Below are 15,680 nucleotides of genomic sequence, written 5' to 3'. Positions count from 1 at the left end.
GAGATCACAGACCTGATGTAGTTTAGACTGAAGACATTCCGACTTAAGTATTGGCAGCTCTACAGCTGCAAAGGGAAACAGCCAGAGTGAGAGAGGAAAGGACAAGAATTTAAATACTGCAGTAGAAAATAATTGTTAACATTATCCAAATAGAAACTGCAAGAAACCACCACTTTATGAAGTCTTTGCTCTGTCAGCTCACTAAAACCGGAACAAAATTTCTATTACACAAATACTAAAAATGGTCCAAAATGACTGACAACAGCAATAAAAAAAAGAGCAAGGAACTCCATCACACAGCTTTGCAGAATTTTCTGGCAATTAAATAGCTTGTCCTAACCTGAGAAATCACATGAAAATCCCTCTTCTATCTTCCCCAATAGCAAGATAAAGAAAAACACACAATTTCACAGGCATCTTAATAAAAAATCTAAAGCTACAATTAAATAGCTTGGTTAAATCTATGATTTTATATCTCTAGTAAAAAAATTAAATTACAAGGAATATTTCCTTCACTGCAAAATATAAAACACCATAAACTGGATTTAAGAAGAGATGACATTTTGAAATGGAAATATATTTCCATCAAACATTTTAACTAAAACTGCGTAATCTGATGGAAAGTAAATATCTCAATAACATGTTCTGAGCATTTCTAAATGCTTTTATCTTGCTGCTGACTGCATCCTTTTACTATGCGTAAAGTCAACAACAATCTGAGCAACTCATGACCATTATCCTCAATCTACAGGTGAAAGTGTTCAAAAAGTTACTTGCCTACATTCCCACACTGATGCACTGGTAGAGGAATGAACAAACCCCAGCTGCTCCTGGGCCTCTATGTCAAACAGCAATACCTCATTTGCAGATGCAACAGAATTACCAGCAGAGCCCTGTCTACACATAAGCATATATAAAGGCCTTACACGCCTTTACAAATTTTTCAACCCCAAATGCAAATAAAAGCCATGTTTAAGTTTCCGTGAAGTATTTCCATACAAAAATAACAGTGAAAGCAATGCTCAGCAGCCTGCCTAATTATTCAGGTTCGCAGTGGGTTACGAGGGTCCCAGCCTCACATCCAAGGCAGCCCTTGCAACGCCTCCGGAGGTCTCCCCAGCACTTCACAGCCCCTTCGCGCTGCACAGCCTCCCACCTCGCCACACACTCAAGAGAAGTCCGTCAGGACGGGATGTCTACACATTTATGGGATGGTAACTCACTGATGAGTCTGAGGGAGGACAGCAATGTCAGAGACATTCAAATCTTGAAGTTAGCTTATGCATTTTATTTATTTTGTACCTTTTAATAAACTTCACTGCTAGTGAGATTTCTAGCAAGCAGTACCAGTCATTTTGAAATTAACACAAAAATTCTGGAAGACTGCTTTAAAAATCTGCTTCTCTTCTGGATTTTAAAACCCGTACCTTCAACAGCATGTTCAGAACACCTCTATAACCAGATGAGAAACATGTTCCCTTAGGAGCAACTCTGAAATATAGTCCAACATTATTCAATTATATCGGGGGGAGTAGAAGAAATCTGTTCTTATAATAATGAATAGATTTACAGAATTTTTTTTTTTTTTTTGGGGGGGGGGGTTAAACTTACCAGATAATTAAAGATTATTAGCAAACCATCAACCTAGAATTGAGGTATTTGAGACAAACCCACAGCAAAAATATGCTGACAAGCAAGCACTATTAAAAAAAAAGTTAATTTTGCCCACTATCAAGAAAGGTGACACGCTTACTTCGGTAGTAAGACTACATTCCCAAACTTTTCTGCTAGCCTAATACACTTTAAAAGCACTTTAGCTTTCCACTTCGTATCATCATGCTCATTAAGTAATGTTTTCAGTGATATAATTAACTTTTTTTGCCACATTCTATACCATGGAAGGCTACACACACACACTTTTTCAGAAAAAGCTTACAACCAGTATGTGTCAATGTATACACAAAAGTATAAACCTAGGACAACAGAAATACTAGGAAAAAAACAAAAGTGACCAAAATCACCAAGCTGTTTCAAGTACTAAAAGAGAGTACAGGTTCTCTCACAAACCTATGAGAGCTTTTTCTCAACTATCTTCATCAAAACATCATCTTTTAAAGTCACTGGAATTGCTATTAGTCCATATGCTATTTTCATTAGTATAAATGCTGTCAAAGAATAAAGTAAATTGCAACCTACATTTTTTTAAGCTTTTATTTCAATTCAAATGATCCCAGACAAACATCTACACAAAATAGCAAATGCCAGCAATTTCCCAAAAGACTATTCATTCTGTCGTAAAATACTGTATGTTAAAAAAGATGCTTGAATTAAACTTTTAGACAAAAGAGAAAGAATGGGGGAGGAAATGAAGTGTTTCAACTCAGATTATAACAGAATACATACTGCAGATATATACATGAACTGATAATTGATTTTATGTTCAGGCAGCCACTTGCAATCATTAAAACTTGTAAGTACAGTTTTCATTAACATATTCAGAAAACAGGTAGCTGGCAACAGGCAAATACTAACTGCAATTTTAAAATAATTTCTCAGAGTTGACTGCTTCTATTAAGTGATTCCCACAAATATGATAGAAGTATTATTAGAACAATGCTACTTAAAACTTCAGGGTGGCTATTTAAGTGCAACTTTGCTACATAAAATGAATAAATGCTGAGTATCTTCTCTTAGATATATTTAGATTATTCTTCCATTTCCACCAAATACCTGGATTTAAAATACTTCTCTTTAATTTCAATAGAAACATAATGCTCAGGTTAACAAGAGATATGCAAACACACACATTCAAAATAACTAGATTCCAGTATAAAATGCCCAATACATTTTGTCTCCTGTCCTTAACAAAACTTCTCAAACAGGAATAAGCCAGTCAGTTCTCAAAACCCTATTCTCAAAACATACCTTGCCTTCTGGTCCGGAAGACTATCTTCACACATTTTCAATAGTAAGATAACATTTTATTTAACACAATCAAAACATCTTTCATTAATTTCTGACAATTTTGAAACACATCAATAAGACAATACAAAATTTGAGTCCAAGACAAGCAACACACATCCAAGCAATGAACTTCTACCATATCATTACCCAACTTCCACAATTGTCTTTTTAATACAACCCTAGTTCGAAGTTTGTTTTCAACATTTCACATGTTCTTATTATTTAAGCAACAGGTTTCAGAGCAAGTGAATTCATATTCTGTCATTTACATGACATGTTCCCAAAGAAAAGAAATAATCCATAAGCATAAGAAAACTAGTATGTTTAAGAACGAATAAAAGATTTAACTACCTCATTAGTGTTCCAGCGGTGCCTCTCTTTTGGTAGACTTGAACATTTTGGTAGACATTCAAGCAGCTTCTTCGGTAAAAAGATTTTTACATGACTGCCATTGCTGTTCCCATGGTCATCTAGGAAGAAGAGAATATGTATGATGTATGCATAAAAGAAAGCAGTTTCTATTAAGGGACTCTATTCATACAAGACTTGGAAATCCACTGGTTCACTTGTCAAGAGCAGGTAATTTGTCACAGAAAGTAAAAGCATGAATTCTGCTTGAAATTAAACCCTTAGTTTAGGGATTAAAAAATACATATACGCCTATTTTAGTTTATTAGTTTCCTCGGTGACAAATTTTACAAGCAATAGTGACAAAGCTGTTACCACACAGGGGTGGTCTTCCAGAAAACGCACAACTTAAGTTTGCACTAGACAGGATTTGCAGGTAAGCAAGCACTGAACTCCAGTACTTGCTACAGTTTTGACAAGATGCTGCAAAAATAAAACTCAAGTTCTTAGCTGCTTCTGCAGCCATTTAAAACTCTGAAATGCACTGTATATATCTGATTAAATACAGGTTACTTTTCTTTCCATGTCAGCTCAGAAAACGCACAGAGTTGCTCAAAATGGAAATGAGGTAGAGTGACAGAAACCCTCCAACCTCACCATATCTAGATATCTCAAAAGCAGGAATACTGAAGAATAAAATTATTCCTTTCCATTGCTAAAAAGGTTGAACATGCACTGATTTCTCTTAAAGACAGAACAAAAATCCTCAAAACGCCAATGACAACAGCCTGGCAGGCGTCATGTAAACATTAACATCATTTTGGTTTTCTGTCACCCCTCTAACAACACCTAAAGGATCAGTGCATTTTGAACTATGCATGTTTATAGACCAAAGCAGTCCCCACAGAAAAGGAAGCAGATCAGCAGGATAAAGCCTCCACACTGCAGAATCTAGGCAGTACTACACAGAAGTTTTAATGGGTCTCTTCTCAAGCCTCCCACCCCTGCTTTCTTCCACTATTCTCACACTTCTGCAGACCCGTACATCATGTATGAATTTTAGTCACCTTGTTTATGTACCTTACAAAGACAATTTCTAGCAATTTCACATTTGGAAATGCACGGGAAAAGGTTACTACCTTTCTTCTTCTACATTATCTGTACATTTTAGGTCACAAAACAGACACCAGCATCACATTAGAACTCCCCTGTAATTATATATTACATAGAAATTTGCAATGACCCATATCAAACAAAAGGCGATCTGAGCTGCAATCATTTAAGAAAGCTGAATAAGAGTGCAAACTAGTAGCTAAACATTCCTAGTATTTTAAAAGCTTGATTATACTCTTGGATGTGTCAAGTTCAACAATATACACACTGTTAAATCAACAACTCATGCAAGCACAGCAGATGAGTTTACAAGATAAGCAGTGATGTGTATGATAAACGTGAGCTGCTCTATAATTTATGACTACTGCGTATTCAGTGAGTTATTGGGAAGTTTACTGTATGGCTGCATTAGACTAAATCAACAGGGTTGCCAAAAAGCAAGCAAGAGGGTTTAGCAGCTCCAGACAAGCTGTTTCAGGGCTGCCAAGAGTCCAAAGCCTAGCTGTCAAAGCCCATCTAGCAGTTCCAGTCCAGAAACCACACACTCCCCCAGCTCGTCCCACTCAAGGCCAGGAGAAGAGCCCAGAGTACTCTATGTATATGACTATCATCTTCATTATTTCGCACTACTTTCTTTTTTAGCCCATTGAAAGCTTCACAAAAATGCACTTAATGACATAATGTTATCCATAATAATGGCAATTCACATGGGGGTTAGGAATTAAGCTTTACAGGGCCCCATCGTGGTGACAATCACCGAGGAACTCATTCTGAGAACAGTCATCCAATTTAACTGGCACCTACTTAACATTTGCTATGTTGATTTTATATCATTTTCATTTCTCATTCAAAATATTACATTGCAGTACATTCAATTCATTACAAAGCAAAGTATTTTACATCAGATATTATTACTTTTATCACCCAAACTATATCCCAAGTTACATTTCATCAGCTTATTTTCCATAGGCACATTTTAATTGACATTAACTGTATTACTTTCCTTTACCTCCATATCAGCCAAGTCCTGTATCATTCATTCCACTATTTTGCAAGGCTGGCAAACCTATAATTATTCGGCTCATTTTATTAACTTTCTTTTACTCTCATCAATTATCAGTATTAATAATCCAAAAAGTGCCTAAGGACAGATCCCTTAAAAATGTTTTGGTACAAGTTATCAGAACCTGCTGACTTTAAACCGTCTAACTCATACTGTTAGTATCTTGAATCTTTGCATTACTACAGCAATGGATTGTACTTATCATCTGTAATGCATTGTGTGGCCTACTTTCTCAGTAAAGCAAAAATATATGTTTAATGCTTTACTTTTCTGCATTTAAAGTGCTTATTCACTCCGGCATGGAAAACAGTAATTGTCACTTTCTTTGATCACTCAGGCTTCTCATTAGAGAATCCATAGCCAGGACAACACACCATAAGCATGTTACATTAAGTGAACGCTAAATTCAATGATCTCTAAAACAGATTTAACCTTTCAGAATGACAAAGTTGGCCAACTAGCTATGAAGATTAAACAAAATGTACACTCTAAGTGACACATGCACATTTAAAACTCACTTCCCCTTCCAGTGTTGTGGAATCATTCATGAAACTCCTAACTCGGAGAAACGGTTCATCTATGCCTCTCTACCACACTTTACGACTTGGACTTTGAACAGAAAGATGCGCCACTATCTACTCAGACACATTTCTGATAAAATGCAAGAGAACGGCATACACACATGTATACCAACTACCTATTTATTTTCTTCTTTATTTTGTCATTCCTGACACACTAATCCACTATTTTTGTCATGTCCATATTTCACAGCAGAAGAAAATCTATGCAGATTAACAGCCAAAGTGATGCACAGAAGATGAGAACTGTCCTCCTATCTGCAGCACTGGTGTTCATGGATGATTTCGGTCCCTCCTGGACTTTGATTCCCATGATTCGACTTCCTTCTTCGCTAAGCGGCACCAGAAGATCTCAAAGCATCACATCGGATCTGGCATCACTATATACAGACCAGCTCCCAAGAATTCAAAATCCCCCAATTGAAATAATGCTTTACTAATTATGTTCCTCACAAATAATCTCAATCATTTTAATTAATATATGCAAACCTTTAGGGAGATGGAGGAAAAAAAGTGGCTGTCCTTTAGACTGGAAGCCAAACCTCATTTCTAGTCAGCCTGATTTACCCACTCATCTACGACACATTCTTCTGATAAAATTAGATAAATATGAATTAAGACTATTCAGTATTCACATCTGACTCATAGAGCACCAGTACTTTGCAGAGGGGGTATTTTACATTTAAGACTAAATTTTCTCCTGTGGTTAAAAAAAAAAAAGTAAATAGAAATTGCAGTTTCACAACGCTTGAGCTTACTGTGCAAATTCAGGCCAGATTTGTACTTGAACTTTTTTGCTCGTATTATTTTTGCTATGGGTGTGACTTATGTTATTGTTATCTGCAAGCCCTTCTAGTGTTAATAAGAAGTGCTTCTGCAAGCAAAGCAGCACTTACAGAAGTAGGATTTGCCAGTAAAGCTGTATCGATATATTTTTTTTTTAAGCGTAAACCTGGCCATAGTTCAAAAAAGACTCCCAATGCACGAACAGCCAATTTTGAAAACTACAATAAGGAAACTATACACTAAAATAAAGCAGCCTACAAAGTATCTTGTTATGATTCAATATGAAAATACGAATATTTAGGTTCTATTAGCAATCTTCAGGAAATACTTATTAGTGAAACAAAAACTCATGTGAAATTAAGTATAACTATTATAAAGTTCACAGAAAGTTCTATATTAATTATACGCTATAAATCCTTTGTAATTTTATGAGTTTGTTCAGTTCCCCTGCACTTTATCCTCCCAAAGGATGCAACATGAGCCATAAAACTTAAGTACACAACAGCAAATCACAGCAAGTCTCCAATCCTACCCTCCCTCTCCAAACAACCCCCCCAACCCTGACTCCTTTTTTACTGGTTCTTACATTTTCTGTGATCCAGAAGATGGACTTAGAACTCTAGACAATTTCACTGTAACAGTTAATCAATATAATATGTAATTGGACAATACAGAAATGGCTGAATGGGTGTTGATCAACTGCTGATTTGCAGACAGTTCAATATTGTATATGAACATAAAGAACAAGCTTATAAAACCACAAACATAAGTTTCATAAACCCATTACTATCAAGTAGCAGCTCAAGGCAGGCTATTTTCTGAACTACCTCACAAAAGAAGTCTAATGTTACAAATAGGTGCTTCCATATATAATGAAGTTAAAATTATAATGTAATTAGCAGCTATTTAAATGGAATGGGAGGGCATCAAGATATTCAAAAACATCATTTAAAATACACCTTCTTAATAAATAGAGCCAAGTAAATACAGTTCATAAGTGGTACTTGTACAAACACAATAAATGTAAGCAGCTTGAAGTCAGTCAGTCATCGATGCAATGAAGTATTGACTTAAGTGATACATCATTCCTCTTCACAGGTAAGATGAAAAAAAGCATTCTTAAAAAAAAGTAGTGATAACATCCATATTCAAAGCAAAAATCATAAATCACATCAACTTTTAGATCTGTGCTTCTCTATTCTATTAGCATTCCTAAAACTCTTCCCCTTTGAGAACAAATTACAAGCAACTTATGAACTTATGACTCTTCACTTTGAGAGATTTTACATGCGGAAATAGACAAAAAGCTAACATTTATATCTAGTTCAAAGGAAATTAGTATCATATTTTTCACATATTATTTCTCACATATCCGTCTGGATCTGTTATGTCCTGGCAGGCAGATATGTAGACATAAAGTCCCCCGTAAGTCCTACATTCTGTCTATATCTTCACTTAAAGATTTCTGAACACCAACAAAATCAATATATTTGATCTAGTAGGATTAAATGTGAAGAATTACCCCTTCATCCAAATATCTGAAATACTCCGGCATACTATTTCCAATAGCTAAATTTTGTTTCTAGTAGTTTGGATCAGTAAATAAATAGCAGTATTATCAAAATCAACAACTTTTGGTCTGTTTTCCAGAAATATTTGGGTGATTGCACTTGTAAATCTCTTGTCAACAAAGACAGATTTCTAAATATCAATTAAGTATGATTAAGATAGTATCTTTCCAAACCTCCAGATAACTCCAGTTTTCCGATGCTGTGATAAAGCAAGGTTCCCCCTAGTTCCAGCATTTTGTTCAAAAGCTTGCCAAGCAAAGAAACTCATAATAGGCAGACCACTATCATCATGCTGCCTCATGGCAAAGTATATAAGCACCAGAAAAGGAAGCCTACAGACTGAGGAGGGAAACAGTACTGGCAAAGGTGAAGAAACAAAGTACATCAACTTTGACCTAATAAAGTATAGATAACCAAATGCTCTTCCAAAGTAATAACCCAAAAGGTACTGGCACTTTGTTTCAACAAAAAAACTTACAAAAGCAACCTAAGACATTTGGGAATCAAGAGTGCTGTAACCACTGCTCTTGTGCTACTCAATCTCTACTTATCCTGTGCCCAATACATTACTGTCAAAGTTCAGAAGTGTTGTGTACTCCTAGAAATTTTCACAATTTAGCTACTTCCTATTTTCTCAAAAAGCCCTAGAACGAACTGCAGGTAGAAAGTTCTTCTAAATATTGTTGAATAATAAGACAGTTGGAAGAAGAATAAGAAACAGATGAAAGGGGAGATTTATAAAAAAGGAGTTAAACATGATCACTTACTTATTACAAATGCCTCAACGTAGTGATACCCAGGTGGACATTATTAATCAAACATTGCAAACATAGCAAAAAGAAAACACATTAATTTATACTGTTTTCAATACTGCAAACTTATTCAACACTACTATAAAATAAATTTTCTAAGAGTCCCAAAATATTGACTAAACCTAGTGAAATTAATTCCTTTAATTTTAACAAAGTACAGAGATATGGTAAAGGAGCATGCAAAGTTGCAAAAAACCTACCAACTTCAATGTTGCAAGACTGCATCAGAACAAAGCTCTCCATTCTCAGTACTAAGTTCAGCATTGGTTCACCCACTGCCATACCTGCTCCTCAGCACATCCCGAGCTCCTTGGCAAGCAGCACCTTGAGCACTGCCTCAGGCACAGGACAGGCACTGCACTCCCAAACTGGAGCCGTCATCAGAGTAAGCCAGCACCCAAGGGCATATCTGCCTTTTAAACCCCACTGGATTTAAAACTTAGATTAAACACACACCAGCATTTAAGTGAATGAAGGAAGCTAGAGAAGAAAAAGATGAAATAAGACAAAACGAGGAAAAAAAGAAATAAAAATTACCTAGGTAAGGAATGGGAAAATCAGGGAAAACTGAAAATGCAAGAAGCTGCTGGAAGCACTGCATTTTAATTAACCAGGCACAGTACTCCACAATGCACTCTACTAGCCTCATTTCACTCTATGGAAAGTTCTTCTCCCTGTAGATATATCTGGTTTACTGAAGCAGAGACAGAGGGGCACTGAAGAAGGAAGGTCACATTTCAATACTCTTTCTGAAAAATGCCAGGACAGAGAATTAGGATAGCTATTTCCCTTTCCTTCTTCATCTATTCAGTAATTTATACTTTGTTTTTTTAATGCAGATCTTCAGAACACTACTCATTTGAAAAAAAGCAGTCTAAAATACATAAAGTAACGTGAGTTTAGCATCAAGTTTGGAAAAAATAAATTGTTTCTATTTTAACCTTACTTGTACATAATCATTTTACTATTTCCTGACATAGGAAATGAATATGAAGTTGCAACATCTGTAGGGGAGCTTCATATAGCAGTAGCTTTAAAATAAACAATCAAAAAAGTACAGTAAACATGTTTGGCAAGACCATTAAAAAACAAGAGAGATGTGCAACTAATTTTAAAAAACTGGAGCTTTAAAAAGAACCTCATGCCTTATTTCAGAAATCTTATGCAGGGAACAGTTATAGCTAGAGTACAAAAATCACTCAACAAAAACTCAGTCCTCAAGAACAGATGTAGTTACTATCGTACAGAAAGAGTGAGATGAATCCACTTTCTCTAGCTGCACAAATACAGTGCTTACTGGCCTCTGTGTGAGTTTAATAACTTTAGCAGAAGGTAGTTCACTTTCTACCTTTGACAACAGAAATTCTGGTAAAATTCCAACTGCTGAAATTCAACAAAAATTCTGAGGGGAAACAGCACACTAAGCTGAGCATCAATGCTTCTTCACGGTGACAGTCATTTTTACCAGGAAAAAATAAAAAATAAAAAAGACAGCAGCTCAGGAAACGAAGCACAATCCTCATAAAATCCACAATCCATCACACAGCAGGATAAGATTTGTTTAAGTAACAAAATGTTATGTAACATTTCCACAGAGCGAAGCAAATATTTACATTTTAACACTGAAATCAAGAGAATGTTTTGTTTTTAAAAGGTATGTTTCCAAAACCGTTTCTCAGCGTTTAGTCGTATTTGAAGTTATAGCTTCCCCACTGATCAGTACCAATAACAAAACCATCAGTTGCCAAACTCGCTGCCATTTCTCTCCCAATACCCTTTGAAGAAAAAACACAGATTTGTGGAAGACGAAAACTTGCCCAGACTAGCTACAATAAAGTGGCAGACGCAGACAGTTCTACAGCTAGCTCCAGTGAAGTCTTGCATTCTACCCTATTAAAAAATAAAGTGTTATAACCAAAACATCTCTAGGAAGAGCGCATTTCTGTTAAATCTACTGCCTTCAATTTAGTTCCCATCACAGCCAGCAACCATAAAAAAAAATTACCAGTTGTTATCAAGACAATTTTGATCAAGGTAACCAAATTTACTTTGTTTAGCAGTTGGTGAACCATTGACAAAGACCATTACTGGAAAGTGTAAAAAAAAAAAAAAAAAAACCACTAACTAAAAAAAATAGTAACATACATTTTCATAAGATATTCAGTTATATATCATCAGCCTATCTAAATACCAGGCTGTCTAATGCCACAACCTGGTAGTCCCTACTCTTGTCACCCTGCAGTCCTTCCTGATCAGAGGAGAGGGCTCGAGGGGCAAACCCTAACCCAACAGGCCAGCAGTCTCCTCATCCCCTGCTCCCAACTAACTCCGACGTCGGGCAGCAAGAACATCCACTGCAGTTCTGACATCATCCTCAACAAAAAATTACAGTCAATACAGAAGTCTCAACTTAACTGATATTAATTTACAGTTAGTACCAATTTAATTGATGAAACAGAGTTGCAGTTGATGCAGAATTCTCTACAAAAGTTCCAATACCCCCCAAAATTGCTCCACAGTACACCAATTAAAAATGTCAAATTGACAGAAACACACTTGCATCTCACATCTCTACCAAAGCATTTACATCACTACTGACTCAATACTTCAATACTTTTTTCAACTTGTAACATATCTATTAGCTTGAACATTCAAGTGTGTCAAAACTCAAGTCACCCTTTGACTGTTCTAAATGTTTCTGTAAACATCTTCTGCTTTAGCGCTTCCAGATCACAACATGGGATTTGGTAGGAGAAATTCTACATAATATGACTTTCCCATCCACTGACCTTGCCTGAATTAACAGACGTAGAATTCAAGAGTCAGGTATATAACAGAACTCGGAGGCATAACAAATAGAATTGCCAGTTCATGAGCTGGCTGCACAATTTAAATACGGGCACTATTCTGCTGCATTTTAAAATCTATCAATTTCAGAAACCCATTCATTGGAATAAACTGAAAAAGGGAAGATTGTCTACTGATAAGTTTTTTAAAGTGACTTCCCATGAAGTTTCCAGACCCATCATGACTGCCAAACTGACACCTCCCAGATTCAGCCCCCACCTCCACACACAAGTTCAGAGACACCAAACAGGTAGACAGAAAGCCACAAAACCACTACCACAAGCATAGATGAACAAGTTGTTCAGGCAGCCCAACACTGTCCTGCCTAATGAGATCAGTAAAGGGGAAACTCACCCAGGTTCAGAGACATGAGGATCTCTGACAGTCAGCAGACAAGAAATCAGCCCTCATCCACATCTCACCTGATGACAACACTTTCCTACTGCTAGCCAGGCACGAGATTCCCTGGTTAGAACCTGACAGAGGAACTCAAAGACTGAAAAGGTCTTCATAGCTTTGTACTTGTCAGAGCTGTTAACACCACCGACGTTTTTACTCCACTGCTTTGCTGGTGGTGAAGTGGATTTCCCCTCTAATAGAAGCAGCGTTTTTACATGCAACTCATATGCTGTCATTTAAAAATAAAAGTTTTAAATATCAAAGCAAGGAACATCAGGTGACTTACATTGAAACACTTGTGTTGGGTCATGTTTTAAAACTGTTCCAATTTAAATTTTTGCCAAAGTTTAAGGAATGAATGGTTTATATCTTAATTCCTTAAAAATATATTACAGAACTAGGTCAACTGGGGGAAATACACTGTGAACTTACTATGAAAAGAGCCCAGAACTGGTGATAAGCTGCGTTACTTAAGACTTTTGTCTCCCACCTAAGTGACACTGCCTGGGCTCTACACAGGTATAAATATGCAAGTTAAGTATTTTACATAGCTAATAATAGTTATTTACAATGTCAGATTTTAGACAGTCAAACACTGGACACAAAAGTCATTTTTCCAAGAGCCCTTACACGTCCCTACATTACAAGAACAAACAGCTGACCCATCTTCAAAAAAAAAAATAGCAGCTCACAAAGTATTAGTTATCCATATGAGACATAAGTTGCATTAAACAATGAGCATAAAAACAAATTATCTTGAAAGCTAAAGAGTACTAATCCACATGAATCTTTAAAATCATGGCTTCGATTGTGTAAGACCAACCTTAAAACCTGTGCTTTATGTAGAGAAAGGTCATTGTACAGGAGTACAAAAAGCCTGAAAAGAAAAACAATCAGGGTGCATTTGGGAAGAACTTGAAGCTTAGCAGTTCCAACTCTAAAGTCAAAAGAACTTAATTCTCTTCTCATTTACACCAGTTTGACCCAGCTGGCATTTTACTACTTCAATGGACTTGATCATTTACTTCAGCATAAACAAAACAAAAAAACAAACAAAAAACCCACGAAGCCCAGTGTCCTCCAAACCATAGAAAAAAAATGGAACTCAGGTGCTTCAAAGAGATTAATAAAAGATGAAGCTGGCAACATACTCATACCATTATTATTCAAAATTTATATTTTTGGAAATCATTGAGATTTCAGCATGCTGGAGAAGAACCACCCAAAAAGCAAAATAAAGATAGTCATGACCACAAAGAATTTATACCTGCTAAGTTAAAAGAAATACAGAAAAAGCCCCAAAACACCAAGGGGAAAAAAAAAAAAACACACAGAAAGAGGTTGAATAATGATTATGTTATCCTAAGAAGTAGTTTTCCAGATAAAAAGTGCAAATGGGTTAAAAGTGAGAAAGTAACGAGCATTTAGAGCTGTCTACATGATTTAAGGTAACACTTAGTTTTGCTAAGCTTATGAGCTATAACCAAAGTTAGATAAATTTTAGTAATGCAACTCGTCAATTGCGTGATATAAAGTATCCCTTTCTCTCCTCACATCCTTCTAAAATGGAGGCCCTGATACAAGTAACTAATTTGGTTCCACCACACAAAACCGCATTTGAAGGGCTCCCAGCAGGATGAGCCCCAACTCCCTCTCTTCCATCAGTCACTCCCATGTCAAAACCGCATCACTAACAACGTTCTTCTAGAGGCGTTATTTTTCGTCATCCATGTAAAGCCAGTTGATACCTCCCACAACACAACAATAAATGGTTTTGGCGAGCAAGAAGCGGGACACAGAAATCGTTGGCCACTTAGAAAATACAGGTAGATATTTTTCACAGGATTGCTCTTGACAAATTTTGGTAAGGAAAATAAATAAACAAACAGATATACCCCCCCCAAAAAAAAAAAAAAAGACTACACAGATTGTATTGACTGTCCATTCTCTTCTTATGCCAGAGGGGTTATGCTTTGCGACCTACCGTTGCCATTAGAAATCCTACATGCACGAAGCCTAAATCTTAACTTTTTAGTCGGAACCTCCAGATTTTCGAGGAGCACGGGCAGAACAGCGCCAAAGTCCCGGAGCCGGAGCGCAGCGCCGGGAGGCAGCGGCGCGGCGAGGAGCGCGCAGGCCGCAAGGCAGAGCCGCTCCGGCGGACGGGACGCGGCGCGGCGCGGGCCGGCGGCGGGCGGCGAGCAGCGCCCGGCGGGGCGGGCAGCGCGCCCGCGGCGCAGCACCCCCCCCTGCGGGCCGCCGCCGCCGCCCGCCGCGCGCTCGCACCGACGACAACTCCCACGGCCCGCGGCGCCCCCTGCGCGGCGCCGCCGGGGGTCGCCGCCCCGCCGGGCCGGGCCGAGCCGGGCCGGGCCGGGCCGAACCGGGCCGGGCCCCGCCGCCGCCGCCGCGCGGGCACAGGCCGGGCGCGCCCCCCGCGGCCCGCCAGGCGGCGCGGCGCGGCGCGGCGGGGCTCCGCCGCCCCCGGAGCGGAGCGCAGCGCAGCGCAGCGCAGCGGAGCCAGGCGGCGCCCCCGCCCAGCGCGAGCCCGGCGGCGGCGCAGGCCCGGCGGCGGCGCGGCCGAGGCCGGCGCAGCTCGTGACAGGCGCGCGGCCGCGGGGCACGTGCGCCGCCACGGGCGGGGGAGGGGGCGCTCGCGCCGCGGCCGCCCGGCCCGGCCCGGCCCGGGGGGGGGGGGCGCGGCGGGGGGCGCAGGCCGGGCCCGGCGCGGCGGCGCGGGCAGGCGGCGGCGCGGGCAGGCAGCGGCGGGCCCGGCGCGGCGCGGGGGCCGGGCCGCCCCCGCGGCGGCGGCGGCGGGCACGTGCCGGCGGGCGGCGGGAGGCGTGCCGGCGGCGGCGCGCCCGGCCGCCCCGGGGCGCCGCGGCCCCGCGCCACGCGGCCTGCCCGCCGCACATGGCCCGCCCGCCGCCCCCCGCCCCGGCGCGGCCCCGCGGGGGCGCCCAGCGCCGCCCAACTTCGCGCCGCGCGGCCCGGCGCCACCGCCCCGGCGCAGGCCCGCGGGGCCGGGGCGGCGGCGGGCGGGCCCCGGCGCGGCGGGCCCGGCGGCGCGCTCACCTTCCGGCTTGTTTTCGGCAGCCATTTCCCCTCCGCGCGCCACATCCTCCTCCGCCTCCTCGCGACCGGGACCCAGGCGCGCGCCGCCTCCTCCCGCCGCCGCTGCCGCCGCCGGGCCGGCCAC

At 40.1% G+C, this 15,680-nt stretch overlaps 1 protein-coding gene across 1 annotated transcript in view; it reads right to left on the bottom strand.

Moving 5' to 3' along the window:
• CAMTA1 (calmodulin binding transcription activator 1) overlaps positions 1 to 15,680 on the bottom strand; it is a 422,644-nt gene that overhangs the window by 388,909 nt on the left and 18,055 nt on the right. Inside the window, exon 3 of the mRNA XM_062593606.1 lies at positions 3,316 to 3,434. Within this exon, the coding sequence (XP_062449590.1) occupies positions 3,316 to 3,434 (119 nt within the window). The remainder of the gene's footprint in view (positions 1 to 3,315; positions 3,435 to 15,680) is intronic.

Source organism: Rhea pennata, chromosome 22, assembly GCF_028389875.1.
Source record: "Rhea pennata isolate bPtePen1 chromosome 22, bPtePen1.pri, whole genome shotgun sequence".
NCBI lineage: Eukaryota > Metazoa > Chordata > Aves > Rheiformes > Rheidae > Rhea > Rhea pennata.
This window is presented reverse-complemented; position numbering and strand designations above follow the sequence as displayed.